Source organism: Pagrus major, chromosome 11, assembly GCF_040436345.1.
Source record: "Pagrus major chromosome 11, Pma_NU_1.0".
Lineage (NCBI taxonomy): Eukaryota > Metazoa > Chordata > Actinopteri > Spariformes > Sparidae > Pagrus > Pagrus major.
The window spans coordinates 5,183,077-5,199,190 of record NC_133225.1 but is presented as its reverse complement, the minus strand read 5'-3'; the positions used below and the strand labels follow the sequence as shown (position 1 = coordinate 5,199,190).

The 16,114-nt window shown below is 38.7% G+C and overlaps 1 protein-coding gene across 2 annotated transcripts; it reads left to right on the top strand.

The window, feature by feature from the left end:
- Positions 1-14,371, top strand: brdt (bromodomain, testis-specific). 2 transcript variants are annotated; one of them, XM_073477295.1, is made up of 21 exons: positions 1-38; positions 257-400; positions 4,507-4,776; positions 4,894-5,031; positions 5,388-5,526; positions 5,640-5,761; positions 6,153-6,503; positions 6,581-6,709; positions 7,277-7,474; positions 7,574-7,755; positions 7,856-8,127; positions 8,237-8,350; positions 8,436-8,573; positions 10,171-10,223; positions 10,323-10,503; positions 10,998-11,068; positions 12,925-12,982; positions 13,089-13,195; positions 13,431-13,624; positions 13,812-14,037; positions 14,133-14,371. In XM_073477295.1, exons 3-21 carry the CDS (start codon positions 4,585-4,587, stop codon positions 14,196-14,198), a joined length of 2,931 nt encoding a protein of 976 aa, XP_073333396.1. In that variant the 5' UTR covers positions 1-38; positions 257-400; positions 4,507-4,584; the 3' UTR covers positions 14,199-14,371. The 2 variants fall into 2 exon arrangements, with proteins under 2 accessions (XP_073333396.1, XP_073333395.1); XM_073477294.1 differs by lacking the exon at positions 1-38 and having other exon boundaries at positions 197-400.
- The last annotated feature ends 1,743 nt before the right edge of the window (positions 14,372-16,114 follow it).

Below are 16,114 nucleotides of genomic sequence, written 5' to 3'. Positions count from 1 at the left end.
CACGCAGACACTCAAACAACTGACACTATTTACAGCAGGTTGGTGACTTTTCACCGATTAAATCGCTGAATCTCATCGATACATAATCCGCAAGGAAGCGTCCGGGACATGGAGTTGCCATTTTGTTTGGAACAAGTCAACAAAAATCTTTACATAATGCTTTTTTTTTTTTTAAAACAGATTGCTAGCTAACGTAACACACTCGCAGGTTTCATATTTTGCCTAAAAGAAATGTTTCTGGCACGTTTCTCCGCAGAAAAGCCCTCAGCAACACGTGTAGGTCGTGTTTTGACCAATCACTTCTAGAGGCTCGAGCACAGGGGTATAAATCTGAGGCGGTTGCCGTAGAGACGTCTGCCACCCAAGAGTTGAACGCAAGAGCCCCGTGATATCTCGTAAGGTAATGCTAGCCCGGTAATGCTTAGTAAATGCCATGTTTTTTTTTACAAACATTAGCTTGTGTTACGGAAGCTGGTGTATTCCCGCAAACGAGTGAATCATTTGCGAAAGCTGACATCAGTTGACAAGGAGCCCATAACGGTAACGCGACCACATCTTTACGGCTAACTGAGGCTAGCTAAACGTTAGCGTTAGCTGTGCTAACAAGATGCTTGCATGAAGGGATTCTTGAGTCAAAATCCACCTGGTAAGACTTATTTCGCTAGACAAAACAAAACCACAGAAAGGTAAAAAATGACTTGTAACTACAGTACCATTTGCCAGTTAGCTAGCAAGCTAGCTAATGTGTACAGAGTCGCCTGGCGGCATTAGCATGTTCGGCATTTTTCAGAATAGCCTCTGTCGGCTAATGTGACTGCGTTCGTTACCATTCCGCCGTTGACAGTTGACGTCGACGGCTAATTCGTCGCACGAAATTGAAGAAAATGAAATCGAGAAGCGAAGCTCTGATAACTTAACTTGCTCTCTCAGTTATCACGTCAACGTCCTCTCTGCGGTGTGCTAGTTAGCTAACCGCTAACACAAGTTGTTAAACTAACCGGTGGGCGTGGTGGCGGCGGCGGCTTCACGTGTTGGCCCGAGGACTGTCAACAGTGCAGCGTGCCGCCATGCCTCCTGTCAAAACCATGCGTGACGGTAAACGAGCAATGACACACGCCTGCAGTTGATATTGGCTTTAAGATAAATCAGCCTGTATCTCAAAACGACTAGATTAGTGTGTAGAGCAGCATTAAAACTCGAGGCAGGGGAAGTGATGGTTCACCTTCATGTGGCTTGTGACGTTACGAGGGCACCAACAGATGGATATTGAAATACAGCCTCATGTCTTCTCACTTCCCTCCTTCATCCTGGTTTCAAATGTTGGTCCAGATTATTAGGTTTCTGTTGACATGCAGGGCCAGGCCTCAGCTGTATGTGGTTTTGATATTTTCTGGATCTGTCCTGATAGATGTGTCTGTCAGGACACAAACAGCCCTTTGCATTCTATGGGATGTTACTGTTACATCTTAACATTGTTTAGTTTAACTTTTAAACTGTGCAACAAGTGATTACTTGCATTATCCATTATCTATCAATTGTTTTCAGTTAACCTATTTATATAGACTATATTCCCTTCACAGTTGTTGTTGTTGTGAGTCCCCAGAATAATGGAAATTGCCTCCCTGACCAAAGTCGGATAACGTGGATGTTTTTCTTACAGTGACTATAAAATGCATAGAAGCAGAAAATAGTAACCAGTGGCGATTTTACTTGGTAAACGACTATCATAATTCATAAACACTACTAACACTCATTTTTAAGTACGTTCTTTTCTGTCAATCAATTACTTGAGAAATGTTTCAGCTGTACATTGTTCAATAATGTCAGAATAATACTTTCTGTTTGATATAATTGTTAACATATAAATACCAGATACCATATGACCCCTACTCCTTTCAACTGACTGACAAACCCAGTACCAGGTTATTGTGACAGCAGGATGTAGGAGACTGAGGAGCTCATCATTTAGTCATTTAAGAGTGGGTCATATGCTACTTGAAATTCACTTTGCACCCAACAACCGGACAAAAATATGACGCGTTGGATTTATGAGTGCATGAAAGTATTGTGTCCATTTGTCGTCTTTTAAAAAAAATAAAAATGGAAATAAGATACAGAACTTGCAATGTAAATTTATTTGGGTTGGGTTTTGAATGAGAATAATTGTGTCAATATTTCTGACCTGCACGTTGAAAAATATCATTTTTTAAGTAGTAAGAATGTCACTTCAATCTTCAGTATAAAACGAGCTGTTTTATAGCCCCACTTTTTTTTGCTATCCTCTTGGCTTTTTGCATCATTAAACATTTATACAGAGTTTAGTTGCTTTTTGAAAGGGCTCAGAAGGTTTACTCTGAACTTACTTCACATGGATACACAATAAGACAAACCTTGAGTTCAGCTTGCTTGTGCCTTCTATTACCCAATTACATAGCACAGAGTGTTTATGGGACATACTGTCTGTTAGTAGGGCATTGCCCTTAAAACAGATATACTGTATAACCCTTATTCCCAAAAAAATAATGTAAAATAAATAAAAACAGAATGCAATCATTTGCAAACTGTTTTTACCAACAGTGTTTATATGACTTGTTCCTGAGCCCATATAGTAATATCCTTTATACAATCATGTCTTTCACAAAGTGAACCCCGGCCATCCTAGCCTTTTCAAGGATGCCCCTTTCATATCCGATCATGATACTATCACCCGTTACCAATGAACATGTTTACCTGTGCAATGTCCCAAACAGGTGTTTTTGATCATTCCACAACGCTCCCAGTGTTTTGTTGCCCCTGTCCTAACATGGTTGAAATGTGTTGCTGCAATCATATTCAGAATAAGAATATATTTACAACAAACAGTGAAGTTGATGAGGTAAAACGTTTAAATATATTGTCTTTGTACTGTTTTCAATAGAGTAAATGTTAAAAAGGAATAGCAAATTATCACATTCTGTTTTTTATTAATGCATAACACAGCATCACAACTTTTTTTGGAGTAGGGTTTGTACAATAGTCAATTTCTTTTTCCTGAGCTAAAATGCTGAATAATATCTGAGACAGTCTGCAGGTGGCAGTATTAGCCATGTTTAGCAGGAAAGGTTCCTTTCCAGCATTCTCTGCTCTCTTATACTGTAGATATTCATTTGACTGGCATTTTTAATATACGGTCAATGTTGACCTGGGATCTCTTTGGTATTACAATGAAGTGTGCAGACATCTGGTCAGTGGGATAACTTGTTAAGATTTAATTCATTAGAGAATCGATGTTTGTGAACTTTTTGGGCACTGTTTGTTATTTTGCATTACTTTTAGCAGTGCAGTGCCTTTTTGCCACATGATCTAATATTCGTTTGAATGAATAATTAATGCAGGGACGTTTTGATTTCATAGCCCGTAGGCAATATTGGTCATACTATACTAGTGTAATCGATAAGCTATTTTCTCCCTATGCCATGGCAGTGAGGTGGATGTGAGTGCTGATATTTCTGGTACTTCTTGGCATGTTTTTTTGACTTGTTCCAAGTAGATTTAAACCTGCTAGTGGGTGTTCTGGGCCAGTTGTTGAAGAGCATTTTAACACAGGATACAAGTGCAGATAATCATTTCCCACCTGCAGGATCATTGATCATTGATCTATCTTGTTTATCTAGATTATGATTAGTTTATGTCTTATGAGAGATGGCTCTCAAAGATGTACCTGATTGAAATCCTGATAAATGATTGCAGTTTAATTCAATCAACATATTTTTGCATTAGATGACATAGATAGCTATTTTAGGATGGAGGCTTGACTTTTTAATTTCAAACTTAAAACTATATTGAAGTGGAGACTGTTCATCTTTAACTTCCAACTATTAAAAGATAACATGAAGAGACCAAAACCAACAATTTTCTGACTTCCCTTCACTGTAGTCCCCACCCACAATCCAATTTCCTCCAATTTACAGCTTTTACTACCTAAAAGCTAGAAGCTACATTTGTCACTACCAGCATAACCCAGTGCTAGACCTTACTGTTGGCACTTGTGGGTATTGTAGGCACCAGGTTTTAGGATGTCTTGCAAGTAGGGCAGAACTCTGCACAGTAAATCATACTATGATTATTTAACAGATACTGTGATTGCGATATGAGTCACAATTTTAGTGGGAGTCTGTACCAAACAAGCATGTTCCCTTATATCTGGAGATTTGTAATTTGTAGGCTGAGTTTCTTTGTAGCACCACAATGCTTCATTTATGGTGAAATATGACTCATTTTACATCCTTAAAAAAAAAAAGAAAATTGCAGCTCCTGCGATTTGGATATTGGACTTTGCCATATTGCAATTACGATAACATTTGGATTAATTGTTCAGCCCTGCTTGTAAGGCATAAAGTCAGAATAGGTTTCATGTGGGACTGAGGAGAAACTGTGACTGAATTCTTTTCTTTATATTTTTCAAAATGTCATCCCAATTAACATTTTTACTGAAGCACTGGAAACTACTCTTCACTCCTTGTTTAGGAAAACGTGTGATGAGAACCAAGTTGCAGTAAAGAACACTACCTGCACTTTCCCTCTTCATGGCGTTTGGACAGCACGATGTCTGATGTGAAGGTGTGTCCCACTGTGAGTGGAAACCCCCCTCCGCCTGAGGTCATAAATCACAAGAAGCCTGGACGTGTAACCAATCAGCTACAGTATCTGGAGAAGGTGGTGATCAAAGCTTTATGGAGGCATCAGTTCTCGTGGCCCTTTCGCCAGCCAGTTGATGCAGTGGATCTGCGTCTCCCAGTGAGTAACAAAATTGTAATTGTGGTATCAGAGCAAAACTGTAAAATGTTGAGATGCCATCATGCCATCAAACTTTTGATCTGGTGCATTCATGCCAGTCTCTTTGTTGTCTTTCAGGATTATTATACAATTATTACAAATCCCATGGATCTTGGCACTATTAACAAGCGTCTGCAAAACCAATATTACTGGCAAGCACTTGATTGTATACAAGACTTCAACACCATGTTCACCAACTGCTATGTGTACAATCGGGTAAGAGAATACAGTTTGTAACACACCAACTGTAGTACATACAACTACAAAGTGCATTTCAGTCTGCCCACACAGATACTGTATTATGGACATACTATAGAAAAATAGCCAGGAGGAAGTTTTGTAATGCAGAAGTAGGTCTGCAAACTGTAACAATGTTATAATGTAATGTATGTAATGTCTTACTGTAATGAGATAATTCACATTCAACCAACCAGCATTCCTTAAGCTATTACAGTGCTAAAGGTTCTCTTAAAATATTTTCTATTGTTGAAACTGGGTCACTATAAGAGTGCATGCTACATCGAGTGCTTTTACCTTCCTTTAATATACTTGTATACATTTCCTTTCCACAGCCTGGAGACGACATTGTTTTTATGGCCCAGACTCTGGAGAAGCTTTTTCTGCAGAAAGTGTCCCAAATGCCTAAGGAAGAGTTTGAGGTTACATCAATCACTGCAAAGGAACCAGTGAAAGGGAGAAAGATGATTGCCGGTAACTTGCCCAAGATGTTGTTGCATATTTATTTTTTTGATTCATTGAAGTACGTCAGATTTTTTTCTATCTGCAGATGTATTTGACAATTCACTTGACCTCCTGCCATGCAGGTGCAATAAAGCAGAGATCCCTTGTGTCAGAAGTTGTTCTCCAGCAGACAGTGACAGTCATTCCTCCTGATGTGCCTCAGTTCATCCAGCCCATCCAGCTCTCAGCACAAATTGATGCCACAGTAAGTACTTTGAGTTCACGAGCAACTTACACAGTAAACATGCTGACTTTAAACCTTGAAAGTAAAAGTGAGAAAATATGTAGAGAAGAGGTTGTCTGTCTTTTTAGCCTGATTGTTACCATGATTGGGTATCATAGAGTTTATGCTTTCTCATGTTAGACAGACTTTCTCCATTGCATAACATGAGTTGAGGTGTTTCACAAACTTGCATCATTGTGAACGAATACTAATGTTAAAATACATTGCAGATTCCATAGCCTGTTTTCAGCCTTTAACCAAACTTTTTAATGCCAAAATGCAAAATTGAAAATTGCTTGTTCCACTTCTGTTGTCTGATTTTAGGTCATATTGTAATTTATTGTTTACGTTAAATCTTTTTCTAATTTTTCAGATTAAAAAAGGTTTCAAGAGGAAAGCAGACTCTACATCCTTCACCACCTCAGTGATCACCGGCGGTGAGGTACCCCAGGCTGAGGATCATTCAGCACCTTGTACAGTATTCTCTAGGAGAGGCGGCGGAAGGCCAATTAAACCTCCTAAGAAAGACTTGCCGACCTTTGAGGGCAAGAAGGTCAAACTGTCTAAGCAGCTCCGGTACTGCAATGATATTCTGAAGGAAATGCTCTCAAAGAGACACTATCCATATGCCTGGCCCTTTTACGCCCCCGTTGATGCGGTTGCACTGGGCTTGCACGACTACCACAACATCGTCAAGCAGCCTATGGACCTGAGCACCATCAGGGTAAGATGATTAAGATGCTGTTGATTTATTGGAGTGTGTAACATATCAGTTTCCCTGACAATGTGTTATTTCCTCAGAAAAAAATGGATCAACGAGAGTATGAAACTGCAAAGGAATTTGCTGCTGATGTCCGACTGATGTTCTCCAACTGTTACAAATACAATCCACCTGCGCATGAGGTGGTCTACATGGCAAGAAAACTGCAGGTAAATTATTATTTTTTTATATTTTATATATATATATATATATTTTAAATTCAACAAATAAGTATAGCAGTAATTAAAGGTAACGTCTACATAACACGTTTTAATGGTATTTGCTGTAATATTACTACAGTAAATATGTCTAGTAACATGTTACCACCCAAAATGTTTTGTCAAGTGTTATGACGTTTTTTCAGCCCCATCAACTGCATCAGTGGCAACCCTTTTAAGCTTGTTCAAAGCGGCTCATAATGACATATAAATGATTTAGAATAATGGTGATGCTATACTTGGTTTGATCTGTTAGATTCTCCACAATTCAATCTTTCAGTTTATTTAAAAGCCACCATAAGAACCGAAGAATAATTCATTCAAACTTGCGAGCGTTTTAAGCAAAAGAGATGGTAAAAGGTGGTGACTCCCTACCTTTGCAGCAGTCACAATGCCCTAAATAATATCAAATCCTTGATCATTTAGAAGTCTGTAGTCTGTAAGGGTCCAAAAAAATTGAGACCAGCTCTTAAAAAATTGCTCCATAGCGTTAATATCCATTTGCGTTTGTGTCGACAGGAAGTTTTTGAGGCCCGATATCTGAAGGTTCCCCAGGAAGCAGAGCATTGTTCCGTACCTCATCAGCGGGTTGACAAGGTAAAAGGAGAGAAAATTGGGAATCTGTTGACCTCAGTAAGTTCTGAAAGTGAGAGCTCCTCAGAGGCAGAGGGTACATCAGAGGTGGTGGCCACGCAGCTTGCGGATCTAAAGGAGCGGGTTGGTATACACATGCCAGTAACCTTGCAAAATGGCTTTTGAGAATTACTCACTTCAGTGCATTTTACTTAATTTTCTCATTAATGGCTGGCTTCTCAGTTGATATCTGTCACGGATCAGTTGAAGAAGCTTACGCAAGAGCCCCTGATGAAACCAAAGAAGAAAGACAAGCTGAAAAGGGAGAAAAGATCCAAAGAAAAGCGTATTTCTAGACTAAAGCACAAATCTTCAAAATACAAATCTATTGTGGAAAAAATATCCAACAGCAAGAGTTCTGCTTTGTAAGTGACCCTACTTGTTCTTTTAATATGGTTTATATTTTATAGCTATTATATTTATATGCTTTATTCTAAAAACTGTATGTTTTGCATGTATGTCTAGGCATGGCAACAGACCTTTAAAATGTCAGGATGAGGGTGCATCAATACCAGTGACTTACCAGGAGAAGAAGCAGTTGAAATTGGACATCAACAAGTTGCCTGGCGACAAATTGGGCAAGTTGGTGAACATCATCCATGCCAGGGAGTCCTGTCTGCGGGGCTCCACTCTAGAGGAGATTGAGGTTGACTTTGAAATGCTTAAGCCTTCCACAGTGAGAGCGCTGCAGAGGTTTGTTGCAGCATGTCTGAAGAAGTGCAACAAGAACGTTAGCAGTGAGTCCAGTGCATTTTTTTTCAGAGTCAGATTAAACTGTAACTTCAGCACTTGTTGTAGCTTAATTTGCAATGAGAATGGAGGGTTACTATCTCTTCTGTCCTGCAGAAAAGAAGCAGGTGAAGCCCACAGAAGGAATGAAGACTGGGAAACCTAAGGATGCTGGTAAATCTCAGGTTGCCAGTAAAGAGCAGAACCTGATCAAGAAAAAAAAGCCAGAAGGTATGAACTGAATTTAACAATGCAATCGTTGGAGTTATGCTTTCACATGTGAGATGTAAAATTACACTTTTTTTCTTGTAAACAGCTAAAGTCATTACGTCTCCTGACTTCAGCTTCCCTTCATGCCTAAGCGAAAGCAGCAGCAGCAGCAGCAGCAGCTCGTCATCCAGCTCCGACAGCAGTAGTGATTCTAGCACTTCTGATAGCAGTGACTCTGAATCAGGTTAGCTGCTCTGCCCCTCAGCCCTCTGCCCTCACCTACCCTTGTTATACCCTACCCTTTCGCTCCTTTTATAAAATAAAGAGATAAGTCATAGGCACAATTCACCAGGGTGACTTACTACTATATTACAAACCCTATTTCTCTCGGTTGACGCCAAATATTAAATTGTTTTATATTTTTGCACATTCACAAGGTGTTTTCTCTTTGTTTTTAATTCTCACACACACTTTCAATAATCTGTCATTATGGAAGAGGTGCACATGTCTGTCCTAATGACATCTGAGACTATGGTGGTTAAAAAAAAATTACGTTAGTTAAGTTAAATTTTTCTCTTTAATGGCATCAGTAAGTCAAGGAAAACCTAAAGACTGAATACATATCGTGCTGAAAAGCAGAGTTTCATCGCCCTCTGTGGCTGAATGTTTATTGCACCTCAGGCATCACTCAGAATCACCAGTGGGTGAGAAGCGTGCTTTGTTTCCTGTAACCACACCCCACAGTTGTATTCTGGGCTCATAATTAGCATCAGCCACCAGCCAACTGCTAGTAAAATATGCAAGGGCCCCTAAAAAATGAATATCTATTGAGTGGCTGGTAAAATAAAATCCTTCACTAGCCATTTAGCAAGTAGACAATAGAGGTCATTTTGCACCCTGGTCATATCACAATGTACTGACAAATTCTGGAGAACACTTGTACACTACAGCACGTTGAAAAAATAACCCACTGGAGGTAAAAAAAACAAGATTTTTAGCTTCTATCAAAGATTATGTTCACATTTTTCAAATCAGTCTTACAGCAATGCTTACCTGCCCTCGTGAACATTCAAGAGAAGTCCCTCCTCATGTGCTTCCAATCTAAGTGATGTTTGACAAAATCTGCAGTCCTACTGTTTTGATAAATTAGCTGAAGTTAAGTTGTGTTGCTATCCCTCAACTGCAGCTCAGCAAGACAACACTGCATATATACAAATTAGGGATCTCTTTGGTCAATGCGAACAGGAGGGATGTTTGAAAGTTATAAACACCTAGTGGCATTTCTTGCAATTTACCAAGGCTGGTATTTGCATTTCACAACAAGGCCGTTGTATGTTTTACATATAAAGTCATTGAAATGCACATAGAAGTTCATTTCTAACATTGTGTGTCTTTAATGTATAACACTCGCATAATTATATAAATAGTGTGGGTGTGTGTAAACAGCAGGTGAGTGAAAGTAAAAAAAAAAAATGTGTGTGTGTGTATGTATGTGTATATATATATATATATATATATATATATATATATATATATATATATATATATATATATATATATGGGGACCTCCTGAGAACAGCTTTTTTATTCCGTTACGGAAAAATAAATATTTCTGAGTTTGTATTATTACCTCATTAACATAGTAAATATTAAAATTCTGAACTTAAATTTTTTCTCTAATAAATAAAATGATTAAATGTATAAGATTGTGTTATTCATATGCTTTTCGATATCAATCAAGAGAAACATTGTGAAATGTTTTGCATTAACATTTTTTCGAGAGAAAGAGTCTGATGCCTGCCTCTGTAGATCTGTGATCTACTCATGTGCATGTCTTTCAGTGCCAAAAACAAAGAGGCAGAAAAGTAAAGACTCTTGCCAAAAGCTTAAGAAGGTAAATACATTCATTATTTGCCTGCTGTAATCAAGAGATTTGTGGTATGACAGCCTTGCTGGTTACAAGATGTAAGTAAGAATGTGATCTCTTCTTAAGTCAAAGGTAACTCGTGCTGCCTGTGGTAAGCAGATATCGGACACTAAAGACTTGCCAAAAGCCTCAGTCAAGACATGTCAGCCTCTTCTTGCTGTGCAGTCCTTGGTAGCAGAAACCAAAGGCCACCCAACACACCATAATGCTGACCAGACCAGTAAGGAGCTGACTTTATTACCTCCAGGTACCGCCACCCTCTTTGTCCTTCAAATAACTTTTTTTGCTGTTGTTATTCTGCATTAACCCCTCATTCTTTCCCAGCCTTTTGTAGCATTCCCTTTCAGCAATCTGAGACTGAGTGCCAAACCAGCAGCGATACCTCCTAGAAACCCTGTACTTACAGACCACCTTTGTCAGCTTCTTAACACATACCTGTCATTGAGATTCCTTGTTCCTCCTTCACTGCCAGTGGTTCCACATCATGAATAGCACATTAATATCCACATGAATCTTCCTCTATCACCGCCTGTTCACCTCAGGCTGCCTGTTCCTCTTCAGTTGTCCCATATGCTAAGCGTCCTTCAGAAACAAGTTCAGGAAGTTGAAACTTACTGAGTCTCAGTTGTTATTGGGCTGAGCAGGAAAGTACAGGATTGGTCAGTTGCTCCTGGTTTTATGTTTGACGTTCAGCTATGAGGTGTTTTTAAAGATCAATATCTGCCATCTCCTGTTTGACAGATTTGTCTGCCCTTTTGTCCCCGATGGCATCTCCAGGAGTTGTGATGGACTGGGCTGCCGCCAGATTTGAGGTACTTCTAATGAAACAGCAACACTGCACAAACACTGTCGGCCGTACTGACACAATTGACTTGTGAATGATTTTAACGCTTCTGTCAGCTCTGAATTTTATCTTTTGAAATGACCTGTGTATCAATAAGATCACACAGGTCAGTGTATTCAGTGGTGAAGATTTTATTGATTTTGAAATATTTTGCCTTACTTCTGACCTATTGTGTCATTTTGCAGTGTGATTTAACTTAAAATCAACATATTGTGGTAGCTGTTGTCTGCATGTTAAATCGTGTTCAAGCAAGTTGCATTTATAGATGACTTTGCTCCATGGCTGTACTCAGAGAGCAACAAAAAATGGCATCAGCCCATTATTTCATTGTTTTACAGTAGTGCAACACAGTTTGCTTGTATTAAGTAAAGGTGAGCACAAAAGCTGCACATACGAATTTAATGGTCTGAATCAGAGGTCTTAAACTCAAATTAGCTTGGGGCCACTGCTGGTATTGTCATCTCGCAGGAAGGCCACTTCAGCCTTCAAGTAATACAAGAAAGTGACATATTTTAGAAAATTGACTTTTCATTTTACTTTACATTGTTAACATAATAGAAAAATGCAAACAGCAGTTTGTATATATTTTTATATGATTAGTTTTTAACAGTGCATATCTTTTTTCCCTACTCTTATATAACTTATTGAAACCCTGCACTAAACTACATTTGTACTTTCTTTCTTGCCAGACACCTGGCAGCACTTTTGCTCATATTGTCTTCACATTTAACAAAAGAAAATGCAGACAGAAGTAATTTAGGTACATTAATTTTTAACAGTGCAAATCTTTTTTCCTTATAAATAACTTATTTACACTGCGGTCCAGCTTACACCGATTACATTACTTGCCCACCGCCCGCACCGTAGTCTTCCTTTTTGAAAAATCAATAGTTCATCGACGGACACTACGATTACAAACTGCCAGAGGTGTCTACTTCGTGCAGCAGTAGGCCCAGCAGCAGAAAAAAAGTATTCAAGGTCCATCAGAATTGCAATGGGAAAGATCCAAAAGCAACATGACCTATAGTGACATTTTCCTATACTGTGCCATGTTATATGCACAACTATAATATCTGGAATATTTTAATGTGTAGCATATGACAATCATAGTGTACAGTACTTTTAAATGCTGGCTTCATTGCTGTTAAAGCAGCTTTCTGTTTTTTTTTTTCAAGCCTGGGTCCTATATTTACACTCACCAAAGGTTTTGGAATCGGTCTAGCAGATTGCCTCAGCTGGCAGTCGTGACACGGCCAGAAAACAGGTGTATGTGTAACCAGAAACAGGAGTGTCATTCGAGGAGAAGTCTCGCTCTGAAATCTCACAAGGTGGGTTGTTCTAGGTGTTGCCTCATCTAGATTGTCAAAATCAGTTAAATACTCAGCCATGACTTTGGAAATAAATTCTTGCTGGCACTTCCTCCAGGTAAACACTGAACACATTTCTCCAACTCCTGCAACAACTCAACTTGTAAGATTTTAGAGCGAGACTTCTCCTTAAGTGACACGTTGGTTTCTGGTTACAAAACAGATCTTTCTCTGTAGAAATCATTTCATAATTTGTCAGACACTGATACAAACTCGGCTTGTCAGTGGCAAAAACAAGCACTTCTAGCGGACACATGGTTGGAGTTTACCCCAGTACGTTGCTGCCATGTCGTGGCTGCCAGCTCATACGATCTGCTGGTCTGATTCCAAAACTTGGTGAGTATGAATCATTTACACACCAAAACATGTAAATAGAAGGCCCAGGTTTAAAAATATCAGAGATTCCCATTAAGCATGAAGGAGATTTTAAATTTTAAAACTAAATCTCACCTTTCAGCAGGGACCAGTGCTGTCCCCTCTGAGAGAAAGCCCATGGCAATCCAACGATGAGACAAGTAAGTCAATAGAAGACCCTTAATTTGACGATACTATTTTTTTTTTTTTTTTTTTATTATTACTTTTACTTTAGCAGAACACTTATGTTTGAGGTGATTATGCCAGATTTCAGATACCCTGAGGATTTTCCTGACAGTCAGGTGACTAAGGTTCCTTACACCAACCCAGCAAGTAAATCAGCTGAAGAGGAAAAATCCCACATTCCCAAAAAGGTTGGCATTCTTTAATTGGGTTAACTAATATCAATCATTTTTATGGTCTTTTCCTGACTTGTTGAAGACTAATTCTGCAGCTTCTGCAGAGGGTGGGTTGCACCACAGATGATTAAGTTTAAACGGAGAATTTAAAATGAAAAACTACAGTGACATTAGTCTAGTCACATACTTGTTTACTCTCACCACACTTGAAATTTATTGCAGATAAACATTGGACATTTTTCTTGTTTAGGACCTTGTTCTGAAAAATGCTGAGTCTTGGGCGAAACTGGTGAGACAGTCAGTCACTCCAACTGCAATCAAGTCCTCAAAAGAAAGCTTCCAGCAGTTCCGTAAGGCGGCCATAGAAAAGGAAGAACGTGAAAAAGCACTGAAGAAGAAGCAGGAGGAAGGAAACAAGGAGAGGGAGGCTCCTGAAAAGAGCAGGTATTCAGCAAATGTATTAGATTTGCTTCAAAATTGTATTTATTTAATTTTCTAAACTAAAATTACTGCCCAAAGACGAGGTTTAAAATATGCCAAGACTACATTGTCTCAGCTTAATTTAGTGTCCAAATCCCAGTTTTTGATTTAAAGAGAGCAGCTTCTAATTAAAAGGACATTCTCCTTCTAGCTTACCGGGTCCATGTAAAGCAGAAACAAACCCACAAGCTTTTAAAGAAGAACCTGCTTCACCAGAGAGCATTTGCAAAGACACTACCTCAGAATCTCGTGAAGATGTTGAGCAGCAAACGCCCGAGTCTCCCACAGAAATACAAGCTGTCACCACACAGTCCTCGGTGGACAAGGAAAGAGAGATGGCTCGCAGAAAGGAGCAAGAACGTCGCAGGCGAGAGGCTGTGAGTTCCTTCATCCGAGTTTTAGTGTTTTATTGTTCTCGTATTGGTGAAATGGCCTTTTAACAACTGTTCTGTGGTTTATTTTCTCTTTATAGATGTCTGGTATTGACATGACTATGCAGCGGGACATCATGACTACATTTGAGCTTAACCTGGACTAAAAAGCAACTGGGATTAATTTGGGAAAAAAGCCCTTCGTTCAAGACTTGTGTGTCATCTCAGAGAGTAACTGAGCTGTTCGTTCTTTCCTGGGCACAGAAGACAACTTCACGTCAACCTGATGTATGTTCCTGAGAATTAAAAAATAAAATGTTAATTGTGGGGGAAAAAAACACACATTAATAATTAATGGGCCTTGTCCTTAACTTGTATTTGAAATGGTTGTTAAATGTCTACACTGACGCACTATTGAATATGTGGTGATCGGGGTGAGGCACTGTCGAAATTCAAACCTGTATCACATCATTTGGCATGCTTTTCTGTTTGTTTGTTTGTTTGTATTATTTCTTTCACATATGGATGAGTCCTCTGAGCCTTGACGGCAGTATGACAAGCTAATTAACACATCCATACACTGTAGTTAAAACCCCACCTTGTTGTCTCGTTTGCTGAATTGTGCAGTGTTGTTTTGTTCTTTTGTTAAGTTATCCTGTTTGATGAACCCTTTTGCCACCATGTTTCATTTTTATCCTCACTCAAAAATATACTATGTAAACAAAATACTGACTTCTTTGAATATGTAACATGCACGTACGACATTCTTTCTTTAAAAAAAAAAAATTCTTGCACAGAAGTAAATTTTGAACAAAGATTGGTAGATCCTTGCCAAAGTGTCCACCATGATAAGGAGTTGAATAATCTCACTTCCTTATACTTGCTTGACTACTTGAAAAATGCCATACACTGTGTTAACTGTACACGCACTGCACTTTGTTGTTCATACAGTTCTGGCTGTTCCAAAGTTGTTTTTGGAGATTATCAACATATTCTGTATGTTACAGTTGTATATGCTCGAATAAATAATTTTTTTTCTTTTTTTTTTTACTCAAAATAAAACTATTTTCACTAAGCAATCTGCCCCAGCTCATCACTACATCCACTTATTAATATACTAACCCATCTGATACACATTTTTCCGATGTCATATTCAAAGATTATGATGAGTGATAAATATGGTTGCTAATTGATGACAAATTGATTTGTAGTGTTTATTACAGAACGCAGGTTTTGAGAAATCAGTGGGCTGAAAAACATCAAGCCAATCTGGCAACACAATTGTTGGAGAGCCCTGTGGAGGACTTTCTTATCTTTTCTCTTTTATTGGGTGAGTGGGAGGAGGATAGACATGGTTTACTGACCAAACACTCCGTAACAGTGATTACTATTGAAATAATGAGCTATTTAACAATTATTTTAATAAGAAAGCAGCTTTAATAAAAACAAAATTCAATATGCCAGGTTGTGGGAAATCCCTCTGGTCGAGAGGTAATGGATTACTGAGTGCTTAATATTATTTCTTCAATGTTTATCGAATACCGTTTCTTTTCAAATTCAACATTATTTTTTAAGCGACCATATGAGAATACATAAACAATTATTTATTAATGTTTGTTCAATAGTTAAAGTGGAGTGTTAAAGACAGTAAAAACTTTAACACAAATGTTGCTTGGGGAGGGGTGGGAGACTGAACTGATAAATGTATGTGAAGAGAATTTTAATAATTTAGGTGACTGTGTTATTTATTAATGATTTCAGGGTTTTTCCCCCTCTTTATTTTATCATCTTTGTGCTTCCTGTAGAGTACAATCTGTGACATATGCAGTCACGTGAGGGATTAGGCTAATCTGAAGTTGTTAACCTGCTTATTATGTGTGTTCTCTTGTCTGGGGTTGTGTTTACTGACACAATAATTGACCTGCAGCACACCTGTGACCGCATTACAGCTGATTAAAATATGAATGCGTCACACCCAGGGCCGTAGCCAGGATTTTAGAAATACTGACCCCCACCTCCACCCATCCATAGAGAACATATTCAAAGTGCTGTATCATAGTTGCCTTCGATGCAGCACCAAGAA